Source organism: Camelina sativa, chromosome 4, assembly GCF_000633955.1.
Source record: "Camelina sativa cultivar DH55 chromosome 4, Cs, whole genome shotgun sequence".
Lineage (NCBI taxonomy): Eukaryota > Viridiplantae > Streptophyta > Magnoliopsida > Brassicales > Brassicaceae > Camelina > Camelina sativa.
This window is the reverse complement of record NC_025688.1, coordinates 8,113,647-8,129,180: the sequence shown is the minus strand read 5'-3', so window position 1 is coordinate 8,129,180 and position 15,534 is coordinate 8,113,647. Positions and strand designations below refer to the sequence as shown.

Here is a 15,534-nt window from a genome sequence, read left to right as displayed (position 1 = left end):
TCGCGACGATGGAAGAGTCAGATGTAAAGAGATTAAATTGTGTTTTTGATTACTTAAACGATCTGGGTTTGTCATTTTGTTGATTGCTGCGAGCTTTGTGTGTTTGCTTGTAGAAAGGGACGGCGGCCTTGAAGAAAGCTTACGCGGAGATGATTCTAAACACGGCGAAGGAATCAGCGGTTAGGGTAATGGTTTCCGACAAGAAAACAGCTCGGTTCCACCACGATCTTTGCGGGACTAAAGACGAAGCTCTTCGTTTACTTGTCCGATTGAAACAGATGATTGATGCTCAGGTTAAGTATTATATAACCTTCTAGAAGAAATATTTAGGGGTTTAGATATTTCATATTTGGGAACTTCTTGTTTGTTGATTTGAGTTGTATGAACAGACAATTGAATCAGAGATTGCATCATCAAACAAGCAACGGCAGATTGATTTGCTTGAAGCTCAGTTACAAGAGGCTGAAGATATTATTACTGATTTGAGGTCTGAGTTGAGATGGGTCAGAGACAAACTGGAGAAAGCGAGGCAAACCATTCCTGCTGATCTAGAGGTTGTTGTTGGAAGTGTTCATCCTAATCAAGACAGGAGTGAGAGTGACTCTTTTCTTAATCAGAATAGCTCATTGCTTGATGATGAATGTGGTGGTAAGGAAACCCTTTCTGCTGCAGAGGTTATTGCAAGTTTGCATCCTGATCAAGAGGTTGCAGATATGAGTGGCTCTCTTTTGAATCAGAAGAGCTCATTGTTTGATGATGAATGTGGTGGAAATGACGAAAAGGATTTTAAGGGGTTGAGTGTTGAAAGTTCAAAGGCTTGTGAGTCTGAAGCCAATATCAGGAGCAAAAAGCTTGAGCTGTCTCGAAATGGGTGTACACAGAGGATCCATGCTTTGGAGAGGAAATCATCTCATTCTGCAAACGGAGAGGAACGACGCACAACTGACAAGGATAGTGAAGAAAACTTGAGCTCAGTAAACACTAGATCTCTTGTTCTTGCTATTAGAGCTACGAATGCAGAGGTGGTGCCCATAAAGCCGTCTAATTCACTAGGAATCAAGAAGACTCGCAAATCAAAAGGAAGGAGAAAGAGGAGGTGGAGCAAACGAAAAGCTACACAAGTTAGGTCACAAAGTCAGCTTATAAAACCTTGTCAATCTCACTCTGATATTCCCTGTTCCAAGAATGGCGAAGATTCCATGGATACTCATCTGTCGGTAGAGAATGAGGAGGTTGATGCCCTTAATTCTTGTAAAGGGTTGGACGCGACTAAGATAAAGCCGCTTCGTCGTTTGGATCATGGGTTAACTTCAGTTAAATGCAATGTAGATCCAACTTCAGGATCCACGAAAACTACTGTCGTCAGTGTGAATGTAATAAATCGATCAACAGATGAAGACTTGGAATCAAGAATGGTAAAATGTAAAGGTGAAGAAGATAGTGTGGTTCCAACTACTGGGCCTTGAGTTGGTTGATCCATGTTCTGAGTTGAAAGCTAATGCAGTGGTGTCAGATCAAATCAGTGAGTCTCTGAGAGCTGACGAAATTCGCCTTGTGAAGTATACATTCCAAAGGAAACGGAAAAAGGGATCTCTAAACGAAAACAATGACAATAACTATTCTCCATGGAAAAGAAAGGAGACAATGCACAATGATCCGGTTAAATCATCTATGAGTAACCCCACAATTAGGTGAGTATATCCATTCATGGTTCTGTCTAGTTGCTACTAGAGACACAATATCTGATATGACATTGCTTTCAACTGTTAGTACTCACAGCATTTTGTTCAGTTAATGCTGTTCTTTTGGTCATGTGCAGTTTATATTTCTTTTCCTTGTCTGAAAACTGATGGTACAGTGGCAACGCTTTGTTCAAGGGAACTCTTGATAAACATCTTGTATATCAAAAGTTTTAAATCTTAGAATTATCTATTTATCTACCTTGACACTTTATTGTGACAACTGGTAACCCAATGTTCTTTCTTGGTGTGTGTTCTTGAGTCATTGTGACTTGGAGAACACAAGACATAACTAATATGTGAGTTTTGAAAGTGTTTCAAAAGCCCCGTTAAACTTAAACTCTTGATCATCTAGTTTTAAAGATAAACTAGGTAACAACCCGCACATAGTGCTTATAAATCAATTTAAATAAAATTATTATGATTAAAATTATTATTTTGAATCTAAGATTAGTTTGTGTAAAACAAAATATGTAACTAAAGTTTTTGTTTGTTTTATTTAAATTTGTGTTTACTTTGTGTAAAACACCTGTGAAATATATATTTGAATGTCAAAAATAATTTTAACGTGGTGAAAAAAATTGTATGAAATTTATTCTAATAAATTATGAGTAATTATTATGTTTTAAAAAAAAATATTTTGTTGTTTTTTTAAAGAAGTATAAAAGAGATTCAAATTAAATGGGGTTTTAATTTTTCTAATGAAATTTGATTTAAATTTATAATGGCATAGATGTAATTAGTATTAATTAATGAGGATTATTTGCTAAAATGTGTTTTGAGTTTTCTGGCGACGACACATCAACATTTTTTTGTAAGAATGTTTCTCTATTAATATATATGGGATTATACTCCCTCTATTTCATAATATAAAATGTTTTAGAGAAGTTATTTTGTTTTCTAATATATATTTCATGATTGGTTGAACTTTTTAAAGTATTTATTTCTTAATCTGTGTGTTTATACTTAAACATCGTATATTTTATATTTTTAATAATAATAATAATAATAATGATAATAATAATAATAATAATGTTATAGGATTATGTTTTATCTTGAAATTAATTAAAGATGTTTCATTATTAATATTAATTTGAGTGACTTTTTCTTCCAACAATCCAAAACACACGTAAGATAAACCAACCAGTCAACCACTATAGTATACCATAAAACCCTGTAAATTTTTTTTTTATGCAGGAATACAAGTGCATGGAAATTACAAATCCTTGTCTCTTTCTTTCGGTTTCATCTTCTTTCGTTGACTTCGTTTGATCTCTCCTCTCAACTACAGATTGTTGTTCTTCTTCGTATCATATTTCTTACCAAAAATGGTTCTTTCTATGTAATGGCTTCTCCTTCTTGTAATTGGGTGTTTGACGTCTTCCCGAGCTTCAGCGGGGAAGATGTCCGTAAAAGATTCTTAAGCCATTTGCTCAGAGAGCTGGATCGAAAATTGATCGTTTCTTTCAAAGACAACGAGATCGAGAGAAGCCAATCGCGAGCTTAAACAAGCGATTAGGTCTTCTAGGATCGCGGTGGTTATATTCTCTAAAAGTTACACTTCTTCAAGCTGGTGCTTAAACGAGTTGTTGGAGATAGTGAAATGCAAGAAAGAGTTTGGCCAGCTTGTGATACCCATTTTCTATGATTTGGATCCTTCTCATGTGAGGAAACAAACCGGAGAATTTGGAATGGCATTTCAAAAGACTTGCCAGACCAAAACAGAAAATGAGATACAATTGTGGTGCCAAGCGTTGACCGATGTAGCTAATGTTCTCGGATATCATTCTCATAATTGGTACGTTTATATATATATATATATATATATATATATTCTTTAATTCATTTTATGTAACTCATAGTCATGTCTTGAGATTTGACTCGTCGTTTTTGGAATTATGTTTTCACCTAGTTAGGCATAGCGAATCAAAGATGATTGAAGCAATCTCAAATGATGTTTTGGATAAATTGAATTTAACTCCATCAAAGGATTTTGAGGAATTTGTCGGAATGGAAGATCATATTGCAAAGATGAGTGGCTTATTGCATTTAGAATCTGAAGTAGTGAGAATGGTTGGGATATGGGGATCCTCTGGAATTGGCAAGACTACCATTGCAAGAGTTTTATATAATCAACCATCTCATCGGTTCCAAGGTAGTGTTTTCATAGACAGAGCTTTCACATCTAAGAGTACGGAAATTTATAATAATACCAATCCGGATGATTACAACATGAAATTGCATTTGCAAACGAGTTTTTTGTCTAAAATTTTAGACAAAAATGATATAAGGATAGATCATTTATGTACAGTGGAAGAAAGGCTAAAGCACAAGAAAGTATTGATTATTATTGATGATTTGGATGATCAAGTGGTGCTGGATATACATTGGTTGGTCAAAATCACTGGTTTGGATGTGGGAGCAGAATCATTGTGGTTACAAAAGATAAACAATTTTTAAGGGCCCATGGGATTAATCATATTTACGAGGTCTGTCTTCCATCTAACGAGCATGCTCTTGAGATATTTTGTCGATCAGCTTTCAGGAAGAGCTCTCCACCTGATGGTTTGATGGAGCTTGCTTCTAAAGTTTCCTTGCGTGCAGGGAATCTTCCTCTGGGTCTTAACGTTTTAGGATCGTATTTACGGGGTAGGGACAAAGAGGATTGGATGGATATGTTGCCTAGCCTTCGTAATAGACTGAATGGAAAGATTGAGAATAAGCTACGATGGATTAAATAGCAAAAAAGATGAAGAGATATTTCGTCACATTGCATGCCTCTTCAATGGTGAAAATATCAACGTAATCAAACAACTGCTAGCAAAAAGTGATTTAGATGTTAATATCGGGATTAAAATCCTCGTTGATAAGTCCCTCATATATACATGTAAACCCTCGCGGTATTGTGACGATGCATAGTTGTTTGCTACTAGAAATGGGGAAAGAAATTGTACGTGCACAGTCCAACGAGCCTGGGGAAAGAGAATTCCTTGTGGATTTGAGCGACATCTATGATGTACTTGAACATAACACTGTAAGTTTCTTCTTGCATGCTCTTTAGAGCACTCCATAAAATGAAAGCGTGTCTTTATAATATAAAAAATGTTATCTAAGGTGTTTGTTAAGGTGATGCATGGTTTGTTCTTGACATTATAATTTCAGGGTAAAAAAGGGAAGGTATTAGGTATAGCACTGGATATTGATGACACTGATGAATTGCATATTCATGAGAGTGGCTTCAACGGGATGCAAAATCTCCTTTTTCTAAAAATTTACACTAAGAAACAGCACATTAAGAAGGAATTTAGATGGCATTTACCTGAAGGCTTTAATTACTTGCCCCCTACACTTAGACTACTGAGCTTGGACGGATATCCAATGCAATGTATGCCTTCCAGTTTTCGTTATGAAGCCCTCGTTAAGCTCGAAATGCGGTGGAGCAAACTCGAGAAATTGTGGGAAGGAGTTCATGTAAGCTCTAATACAATTATAATCCTTATTTCTATTTAGATGAATATCTTTCCAACTGATATGTATCTTATTTACACTTCAGCATCTTCCGGAGCTCAAAGAATTGAATTTGGCGGGGTCTGAAAACCTCAAAGAAATTCCAGATCTTTCTATGGCAACTAATCTTGAGAACCTCTGTCTTGACTTTTGCTCGAGTTTGGTGGAGCTTCCTTCCTCTATTCATTATCTTGGTAAACTAACTAACTTATCCATGAGTTACTGCGCAAATTTGGAGACACTTCCAACCGGGACGAACCTCAAATCTCTCATAGAGCTCGATCTAAAGGGTTGCAGGCAGTTGAGGAACTTTCCGGAAATCTCAACCAACATCAGACGGCTCAATCTATCTGGTACATGGATTGAAGAATTCCCTTCTAACTTGTGTCTAGAGCATCTCCATACTCTTTTCATGTTAGACATGAGGAGTAAGAAATTGTGGTATCGAAAGCAGGTACGTACTTAAAACGTAATATTTATTTATTTTTTTTTATTTTGGACAAAAAAAGTAACATTTTATCCGAACATTTTATAACAAATATTTATAAGAAGCTGATGTCACTAGGTAGAATTTCGTAAACGTTATGAATATATACATTGTGTCAAAATGACACAATTTATTAATTCATCAACACAATAAACAGAGGGAGTACATTGTGTCAAAATGACATAATTTATTAATTTTTAAATGAATATTATATATATATATATATATATATATCGCATTCGATGTGAATTTCTAAATTGTTTCCTTTTTTGGTTCAGTGGCTTACACCACTCATGACTATAAATCCCAAACTGGTCTTGATGCTCTCGTATATCCCAAGCTTGGTGGAGATTCCTGCTTCTATCCAGAATTTCCCTACACTAAGGGATTTGGCAATTGAAGATTGCATAAATCTGAAGACTCTTCCCACCGGAATCAACCTCGAATATCTCAAACGTCTCAATCTCCAAGGATGCACACGGTTGAGGAGTTTTCCTGATATCTCAAGAAACATCTCAGTGTTCTTTTTAGATCGAACAGGGATTGAAGAAGTTCCCTGGTGGATCGAGAACTTCACTAAGCTTCGTATTATTAGTATGACGGGGTGCAAAAATTTGAGAAATGTATCCCTTAATACTTCCAAACTGAAACAACTTCACATACTTAACTTTTCAGACTGCGGAGCTCTGACAGAATTTAGGTTGAACGATAGCCCAAGTGTAGGGGCAATGGAAATACCAGTCCCTGACGAGGCTTCGTCTTACCTCTTAGATTGTTATTTCCCAAAAGTCAAGATCAATTTGATCAACTGCTTCAACTTGCATCAAGAAGCTCTGATTCAACAACAAACAGTTTTCCAACAGTTGAGATTGTCATCAGGTGAAGAAGTGCCTTCATATTTCACGTACTGTACTACAGAACCCTTTATGACTATCCCTCTACATCAAACCTCTCCTTCTCAACAATTCTTCAAGTTTAAGGTTTGCATAGTGATTGAATGTGGTTTTCTTCCCGTATGTTATTTTCCATTGGAAATCAAGGTATGTTGTCGGTTCAAAGACAGGCTAGGGATCCACTTTGATTCAGTTGAATTGTTACAGCTCTTTGATCAATCTGAAACTAAGTTGGATAGTCATATCTTTATTGCCGACTTATGTTTTCTTCTAAACAAAGAAAATGCTTGTCTAGCTGATCAACTCAACTTTGATCATGTCGTTATTCAACTTCCTGTGATTTTCAGTAACTCATGGGTTATAGTAAAAGAATGGGGTGTATGCCTCTTCGAGGACTGTTCATCACTTGAGAACCGACTAGATAATCCAGATATTTGTGAAGAAGATGAACACAATAGTTTTAATGAGATTGAACAAGGTGAAGAACCTGGAGGTAGCGATGCAGAGACCGAGAGAAGCAGTAAGCGAATACGGATAAGAATTAAGCTTGAACTAAACATTTATATTTTCAGGATCATTATACAATAATATTATCATTGGAAGTTTTTTTTTGATTTTTTTATTTTTTGCAGAGTACGTGAAGGACCACCACACAAGAAACTAGTGATTTGCTCTGCCTCCAAACTCAAGAGAAACATGTCTCTTTGAATCTTCAAGTGTTAGTATTTGAGAAGCTTTAATTTTATGGCGATCAGATGAGTGGTTTTTTCCGTTTCTAATAGAACAACAATATATATACAAGGAGGACATGCTGCATTCTTCACTGTTTTCGCAACGATGAGTGACAGTGTAGCACAAATACTGATGGCACACTAACCCAGCTTTGTAGAAGGTAACTCTGGCAACACATATATACGAGCTAAGGCTTAAGCTGGGAAGTATATAGTATCTTATGGATTTTATATATATGTTAAGTTCACCGTGACAGCCCACTGTTCTTTCTATTAATATTTCACAATGTCAATATCTTACCAGTTGGGTTTTCTGTAAGCATGTAACTAAATTGGTGGATGAAATGGTTTAAAGTTGACTGAAACTTCACAGCGTTGTCCTATCCTGGCTATCTGTAATAACGTTACATGAAAACTTTTTTTTTTTTTTTTTGAATGTCAAACTGATACTTTTTACGTTTCACCATTCAGAATATTTAATCAGTTTATTTATCTATTTATTATAGGGTATATGTACTGTATGTACTAGATAGAGAAATTAAGAAACTACCATTTGACTAAATAGTAGTCAAACTATACAGTATATTTACCTTCATCTTCTCCATAATACCTTTTTTTTTGGGTTCAAGGATACAATCTTCATCCCTTACCTTTTTTCTTCTATGTTTCTCACCATTAATTCAAAAACTTTAATTAACCTTAAACTACATTCATGAAGACCAACACCACCATCACTTCTTCTCTCTTCATTCTCCAACTGCTCTTGATTCTCCACCTTCTTTACCTCTCTCATGCCATCAACAATAGTGTCATCCTAACTTTCTGCATATTTATGTGTGTCTTCTCCCTTCAACAGCTAAAATTTTTTATTTTTATTTCACTAAATCTCAAATTTTCTTGGAATATCCGTCGTTTTTTGTTTTTAACATGTATCTTTATTGTATTACACGTTATTTATTAAGATCACACGTTCTTTTTTCGAGATACATGACTTTTGTGTCAAAAACACACGATTTCTCTAAGTAATATATTTATAATTTTTCTATGATATGTTATTTTTATTAAATGACGTATTTTTTCATAGAATACAGTATGTTAATACATCTTTTGTCTTTTGTTTGAGGGCATTGATTTTTCATCACTGAAAAATGGTAGTTTCCAAAATTTTATGACTCAGTGGTATTTTTTCAATTCTTTTTGAATCTAGTGGTAGTTACTAATATTATCCTTTATTATAACTATATAGTTTTAAAAAGTGATGCAATTTTTTTGCTATTAGATTAGTTAACTATTCTGCTATTTTACTAATCGTCCAACTTAATATTCACCACTGTTTTAAATCTGATTTCAATATCTTTACTAAAATTTGAGAATACGATAACTATTTCGTTGATCGATATGAATGCAAATTCTTGAGTTGTATACACTGGTATTAAACTATAACATTTTTAACTTTTTGAATGAATCCCATATATTCACAGTTGTCAATAAACATATGTTAATTTTGAATGCTATTTGCGCAATGCAATTTGATATATCGACTTATATATTACTAATATATAAGTACCAAAATGTTTTTGGGATCATTTGCAAAACAGAAACCGCATGTGTTTGGGAAAGAAGAACAAACATGGGGCCACAATGCCATGAGAAAATTAACAAGACAGAGAGCAGCAGGCGTGTAATGTGTTTTAATTATTATTTTTATAATTCCTATTGTTTTATTTTATTTTCCTGATGCGTATTTCTATTATATATCTCAACTTGCTAAAATAATTTATACTTTTGTTTACATATTCCCATTTTCCGAAAACTGTGTTCGCTCCTCTCAGCTTAGCATGCGGTATCCCATTAGATTTAACTTTGAGTAGCTTACACTTTTGATATTTTTTTTGGGATATATATATATATTTTTTTTCAACCGAATATTAAATTAAAATACTTTTTTTTCTAAGTCATTTTTCAAATATTTTTTTTTATGTTATCTTTTTCAAAGTTACCCCTTTTTAATATAAAAGTAACTTAATTCTAAAGCCTAAACCCCATATAATAAACTTTATCTCCTTAAAACTATATCCTAAATGTAAAATAGAGAACGTAAACCTAAAAAAACATTAGAAAAATTAATTTAATATATTTTAATTGTGTAAAAGAGAGAAAAATGAAAATATTAAAAAAAACGAATATTTTAAAAAAATATTTCAAAAAAGCATTTTTAACAAATTCTCTATATTTTTCCACTAAGGAAATAATAACACAATATATTTGGAGTAGAGCTGTGTAGCGTATATAAAAGTTTGAACGGTTTGTCTACGCGGATAATTCCTTTTTTTGCGGGTTATAATTTGAAGTTTGAACGGTCTTTTTTTTTGGACAAACAAAGAATTTTCATTCAAATTAATCCCCAACAGGAGATGAGTTCTTACAACATGAATCAAGATAAACAAAGAGAGTTAAGGATATGAGCTCATGAGCTTAACAGAGGGATTATCAAACTGAAACAGTTTTACAATATTTGATAAGTTTATTGGAACCAAAGCGGATTCGTATTTGAAGGCAGGCTTCACGAGATCCTCAACCAGCAGGTGGTCATAAGCGGCTCTAGCAGAAGACGCATTGGAGCTTGTAGAAAGATGTTCCATGAGGGAAGCATTTAAGAGGGTTTTCGCCAACATGAGGGGGTTCAAGAGCATGGGATCAATGACCTTTAGGCTTTTAGGATCAAACCTCATGATTATAGATGAAACTACATCCGGGAATTGCAGGGAATGGGTTTCAAAACGTAACAACGCAGGTGGGTCATCCCTCTCATGGCAATGGAGGTAAATGAGTTCAACACAAATCTTGTAAACGGTTTGGTCCCGAGAATAACAACAGACCCAAGTTTTCGATCTAAAAGCGGTAGAGGATACATGGGGTCAGAGGGTATAAGCATAATGTTCAAACAAACTGTCGGATCAGAGCGGGGATTGCCAGGTAAAGGAGTCAAAGCGTAACCAAGCAGGTGGGTCATCCCTCACATGACAGTGGAGGTAAATGAGTCCCACACAAAGCTTGTAATCGGTTTGATCCTGGAGAAAATTAATAGACCCAAGCTTTCGGTCTAATAGCAGTAGATGATACAAGGGATCAAAGGGTTGAAGGGTAGGGTTCAAACAGGCTGTCGGAGCAGATTCGTAGATATGAATATCAAGAGCAGGCATCCGGACAGAACTAATAAAACGGTCTCGACAAGCAAAAATATCAAGCAACTCTAAGAACACCAATGCTCTGCTACTGAGGATTCCTCGACTTGACCAAGCAAAGATAATAGGGGCTAAAGAGGTGGAACTTGACTTAAGGCTTTCAACAACAGAATTAGCTATAGAAGAACTAAAGCTAGTCATACAATATTGAGGGTGAATCAGCGAAATAACCCGTTCATAAGGCAATGACCAAACATGATTCAGCAGCAGGGATTCAAGATACTTAAGCGGTTGTTTCCAAAGGAAAGGCAAACGTAAGGAGATTGAGTGCATAGACCTGGGCTTTAGCAGTTGAAAATGAGGATCATTGGTTTTGGTAGTGGGCCGAAGGGTGGTTAAAGCAGGTCCAGTAGTTGAAACCCTAGAATCTCACCATCTGAGTAGGAGATGGCGATAGAGTGGCGGCGAACAGGCGAGTGGACATTCCGACTAGGGCCACTGGGCACCGGTGGGGACAGGGTCGGCGGAGATCGGGAAAACCAAGACATTACAGCGGAAATAGTTTTGATAAGGAGTAGGGTTAACCTCGTCATCTTAGGTTCTCGCGGACAGGATCGTCTTCTCTCAGTCAAGACAAAAGATAGATAAGATCTAACCTTTAGGCTTTTCGATGGGGCAGAGAGGGAAGAAGGATGGATTAGGGCGATTTGAATTGATTGAGACATGCACCAACAAAAAGGTAGAAAGGAGCAGGACAAGTAAACTACAGTGGTGAGAGAACCAGGGACCCGACGCCGGCAAGCCGGAGCTCTGCCGGCATCGGAGCTCTGCCGGCATCGGAGCTCTGCCGGCAAGTCGGAGCTCTGCCGGCAAGTCGGAGCTCTGCCGGCATCGGAGCTCTGCCGACAAGTCAGAGCTCTGCCGGCGTCGGAGCAGAAGAAGTTTGGATGCTTCTCGATATTTGGGCCTGGGAGAGTTTTTTTACACGAGAGGATATGAGTTTTGAACGGTCTATGCAGTAGAGATTGATTTCTACTATATAAATTTCTATTTTACCTTTTATAAATATACTAAAAATACACTAAGTCACGTTACCCCTACGTAGTAGAGATTGATTATAAATCGGATTTTGTCGATTCAATAATGACAAAAAAATGCACTAAAATTTTCTCTTTTTACCTCATAAAATCAAATAATAGGGATAAGAAAGATTTAATTTAATAAAAATGAATTGAAAAAAATAAAATGACACTTTTTTTGTAATTAAAAAATGTCAAAATGATACTTTTTTTTTTTTGTCAACCATTGAGCCACAACAGGCTGACCCATTAGCCTAATCCTTACATTCGTAGGGAGCGGGACTCGATCCATGGTGTGATGGTGTCTTGTGCATTAAGGACTTACCATTGACCACTGCACTAAGGTCACTTCACTGAGTAAGCTTTATTTACGAATTTTTTTTGCGTATGTGTATTTCTCAACAGTCTTTGTCCATGATTTAATGTAGTCCGAGGCAATCTATCCAATCAACAGTTCAAAAATGTTGAGATATCTATATATACATTTTTGAAGTACATTTTGGGTTCTACATTTTTATTTTTACTTATTTACAAAGTTAATCCCTAAATAATTTCCAAAAATAGCATTACGTCAGATTTTGTTTTCTAAATATTTTACATTCCATTCAAACTAAAAAAAATTACAGCAATCAGCATGGAAACAGAAACTATGATATATTTAACTACATATTCTATTGTGTTTTGAAGATATTTTATCTTCTAATTCTTTGCAAACAAAGAAAATAACAATTTATTCCCAATTTGTTTTCCAAAACCTGTGAGCTTTGGTTCTTAATGTAAAAAGAACTTCGATTCACATTTATTTAAATATTATAATTAATATATATAACTTAATAAAATTTAAAAATATTACGAATATGTAAAATTTAAAAAGTATAAAATACTATATAATATGGTTATATAGTAGATGGGTTATAAAGAGGACATGTTGGAATTAATAAAATATTTTTAATTTTGTGCTAATACGGGTTAAATCCTCATTTTATTTTTTTGTCAACACTACAAATATTAGAATATTTGACATATAAAATAAAGTTGATTTAACTAATATTGTGTAAAATAACTAAATCATTATAAAAAATGTGACTTAATCACAGCGTATAAATTACTTATTATGTATTTAGATATCTTATTTTTTTGGTTATAACAATTAAAAATTAAAATAGGATCTCAAACACTAAACAAAACAAACAAATGGTCATGAAGTGTATTAAGGTTAAAAAATTAATATAAACATTTAGCTGCAGAAACGGATGAGAAATTTAGTTATTTCTCTATTTACAAAACATCCAATATTTAACAAACAAATACAATATAAAATATAAATAATAATAAAAATTATATGCACACGGTGTACTGCGGGTTAAAATCTAGTTTAATGTATTAAAAATGTGGTGAAAATAATTATTCATATTAATTCTAAGCAAAATATAAAAAGCATTCAGGAAATTTTGAAATGATGAACTGAACCTGCATAATATATATTCAAAAAGCTACTTAAAACATTAAAATTAGAATTTTGTTTTTTTAATCTTAAAAGTTCAGATTGAAAAAAAAACATATTGCAAAGTAAATTAGTATATAGTGGAAGATGAAAATGATTGGTTTAAGGAAAAATGGTCCCCGAGATTTAAAAAAAAAAAAAAGGGAAACAAGAAAAGCAGAAAGAAAACATAAGAAACAGAGGAAAATCAGAAAAGCCTGAGAAGAAAGTAATAATAATATGTCTGGAATAAGAGCAGATTTGAAGGGCATGCCTGTTCTTTGTCTCCTCCACCTCTTCTTCTTCTTCTCCTTCTACCTGTCTTTTCATTTTCATTTTGTTCTTTCTGTTCGCCATTTGGTCTTCCACAATCGGACCCACCAAAATCTTTGCTTAGGGAATCTTGAAAGTTTCGTATAAGAATCGTTTCGGAGGAAGAAGAAAAAGAAACAGAGCAAAAGACAGAGAGATATAACAATGGAGATGAAGAGAGACATTAGAGTTGAGAAGAAGAAGGAGGAGGAAGACAACATGTATACTTCGTTGTTGACAGCAGTTGTTGTTCTCTCCATGGCTTGTCTTAAGCATTTCTCTTCTGTATCGTATTTGATCGAGCAATGGCGTTCTTTGGTCTTTCTTCTACTCAACGTTGTCCTCTTAGCGGTTTACTTCACCTCGACTCGTCCTAGCTCCGTTGAGACTCATGAATTGATCAAGAGTCGTCGAGGAGGTTGTAGATTGAGAATGATGCGAGGGAAGAAGGATAAGCTTAAGAAGAAAAAGACAAGGATTGTGGAGGAACCAGCTTGTTCTGACCAAGATTTCTTAGTTGTTGAGCCAAGAGAAGTGATAAAGAAGTGTGTTTTAGTGGAGGAGACGAAAAGGGTTTGTCCTGAAATGAAGGAAACTGTGACAGATTGTTTGTTTCACAAGAAAGAAGTAGACCTTAATGGAGAGGAAGATGAATTCGAGCCAGGGAGGTTATCCAATGAGGAATTGAACGAGAGAGTAGAAGCGTTCATCACGACGTTTCGACAACATTTGGTGCTTGATGCGCGAAGAGGCAGAGTCAGAGATCCCGAGCAGAATATGAGATCAAATGACTCTGACATTAGGTTTTTAGGTCGGGAAGTCACTTGTTCGGTTTAAAAGTTTCTCTACAATATTTTTTTCTTTTTAACATTCGTTCGGTTTTGTTCGCTATTTGGCTTTACTTCTTTTGTGGGATTTGAGCTAAATAGCGCAAAAGATCTTTTTTTTTTTCTTTTCGGAATGTAATGTCATAAGACACAAAGACTATTCAAAACCTCTACAAAAGAACCAAAATTTGAAAAACTAAATCTTCTTATATGTTATATGTAAGTCCAACAATGACATAAACCAGTAGAGCGAAAGTTCAAATGTCATCGAGATTCACACTTCCGAATTTTGAGTGTCAATGTTAAGGTCCCAATCAGAGTTTACAAGAACACAAGACTTTAACTATTTTTTTTTCTATCCTCCCTTTGGTTTACATCAACTTATATATAGAAAAACATAATAAGAGATTTGTATCTATCTAGAATAAAGAATAATATCCGAAAATATACACCGAAAGATAATGACTATATCTAAATCCAAATAAACACAAAACACCTAAAACTCTTATAGCTAGGATGGATTAGGCATTCTCGTACGTATGGGCCGATCGCATGAACCCATCAGTCAAGTTAATTATAAGAAGGGAAGATGAGCTCTTCGTCGTAATGCACAAGGATCTCTTGACATGAAAAACGTAATACTTTTATTGATATCGCTTATGATCAGTAAAAGTTGTACAAAATGTTTAGTTAAAGAAGAAAGTGAATACACTTACTTACATTGAGCTAGTCATATATAGAGTAAAAATGTGGGTTCCCTTCTTCATAGTACCTCATCTGAATTTATAAGACATTTGGCTCATATCGATTACAAGATCCCCATTGCGACGTGCACCTTCAATCTTTGGACAGTTCTCCGTGATTCTTGAATTATCCGGAGTTCCATTGACTTCACAATCAATTCTGAACCTTCCTGCTAGGCCAAGCTTGGTGGACAACGGCTGCAATCGAACCAGTTATTGATTTGTTGATACCAACAGCTGTCACAATACACTAAGTCCATGAGACAAATCACAAATGTGACCCAAAAAAAAAATGAAGGTAATATTACCAACACCAATTTAGTTCAAATTAATAGGTTGATTTTTTTTTTTTGTTAACAGGTTGATTTAATTAGTTAATCTTTTTTAATAGTTTGATTTAATGTAGTTTCTTTTAAGATTAAATCATATAAGAAAATGAAATCTGATATTTTATTGAATAAACACGTTTAAACTTTTTTATATTGACTATATATATATTGACAAAAAAATGAATGGGACGAAAAATGGATAGATAAAAAAAATAGAAA

At 34.6% G+C, this 15,534-nt stretch overlaps 2 protein-coding genes and 1 pseudogene across 2 annotated transcripts; all 3 read left to right on the top strand.

Annotated features, from left to right (window-relative positions):
- On the top strand, positions 1–1,940 carry LOC104780077. The gene is made up of 3 exons (XM_010504534.1): positions 1–23; positions 114–293; positions 390–1,940. Exons 1-3 carry the CDS (start codon positions 9–11, stop codon positions 1,464–1,466), a joined length of 1,272 nt encoding a protein of 423 aa, XP_010502836.1. The 5' UTR covers positions 1–8; the 3' UTR covers positions 1,467–1,940.
- Positions 2,927–7,672, top strand: LOC104780078 (annotated as a pseudogene).
- LOC104780076 lies at positions 13,332–14,439 on the top strand. Its single transcript, XM_010504533.2, has one exon. It carries the CDS (start codon positions 13,582–13,584, stop codon positions 14,251–14,253), a length of 672 nt encoding a protein of 223 aa, XP_010502835.1. The 5' UTR covers positions 13,332–13,581; the 3' UTR covers positions 14,254–14,439.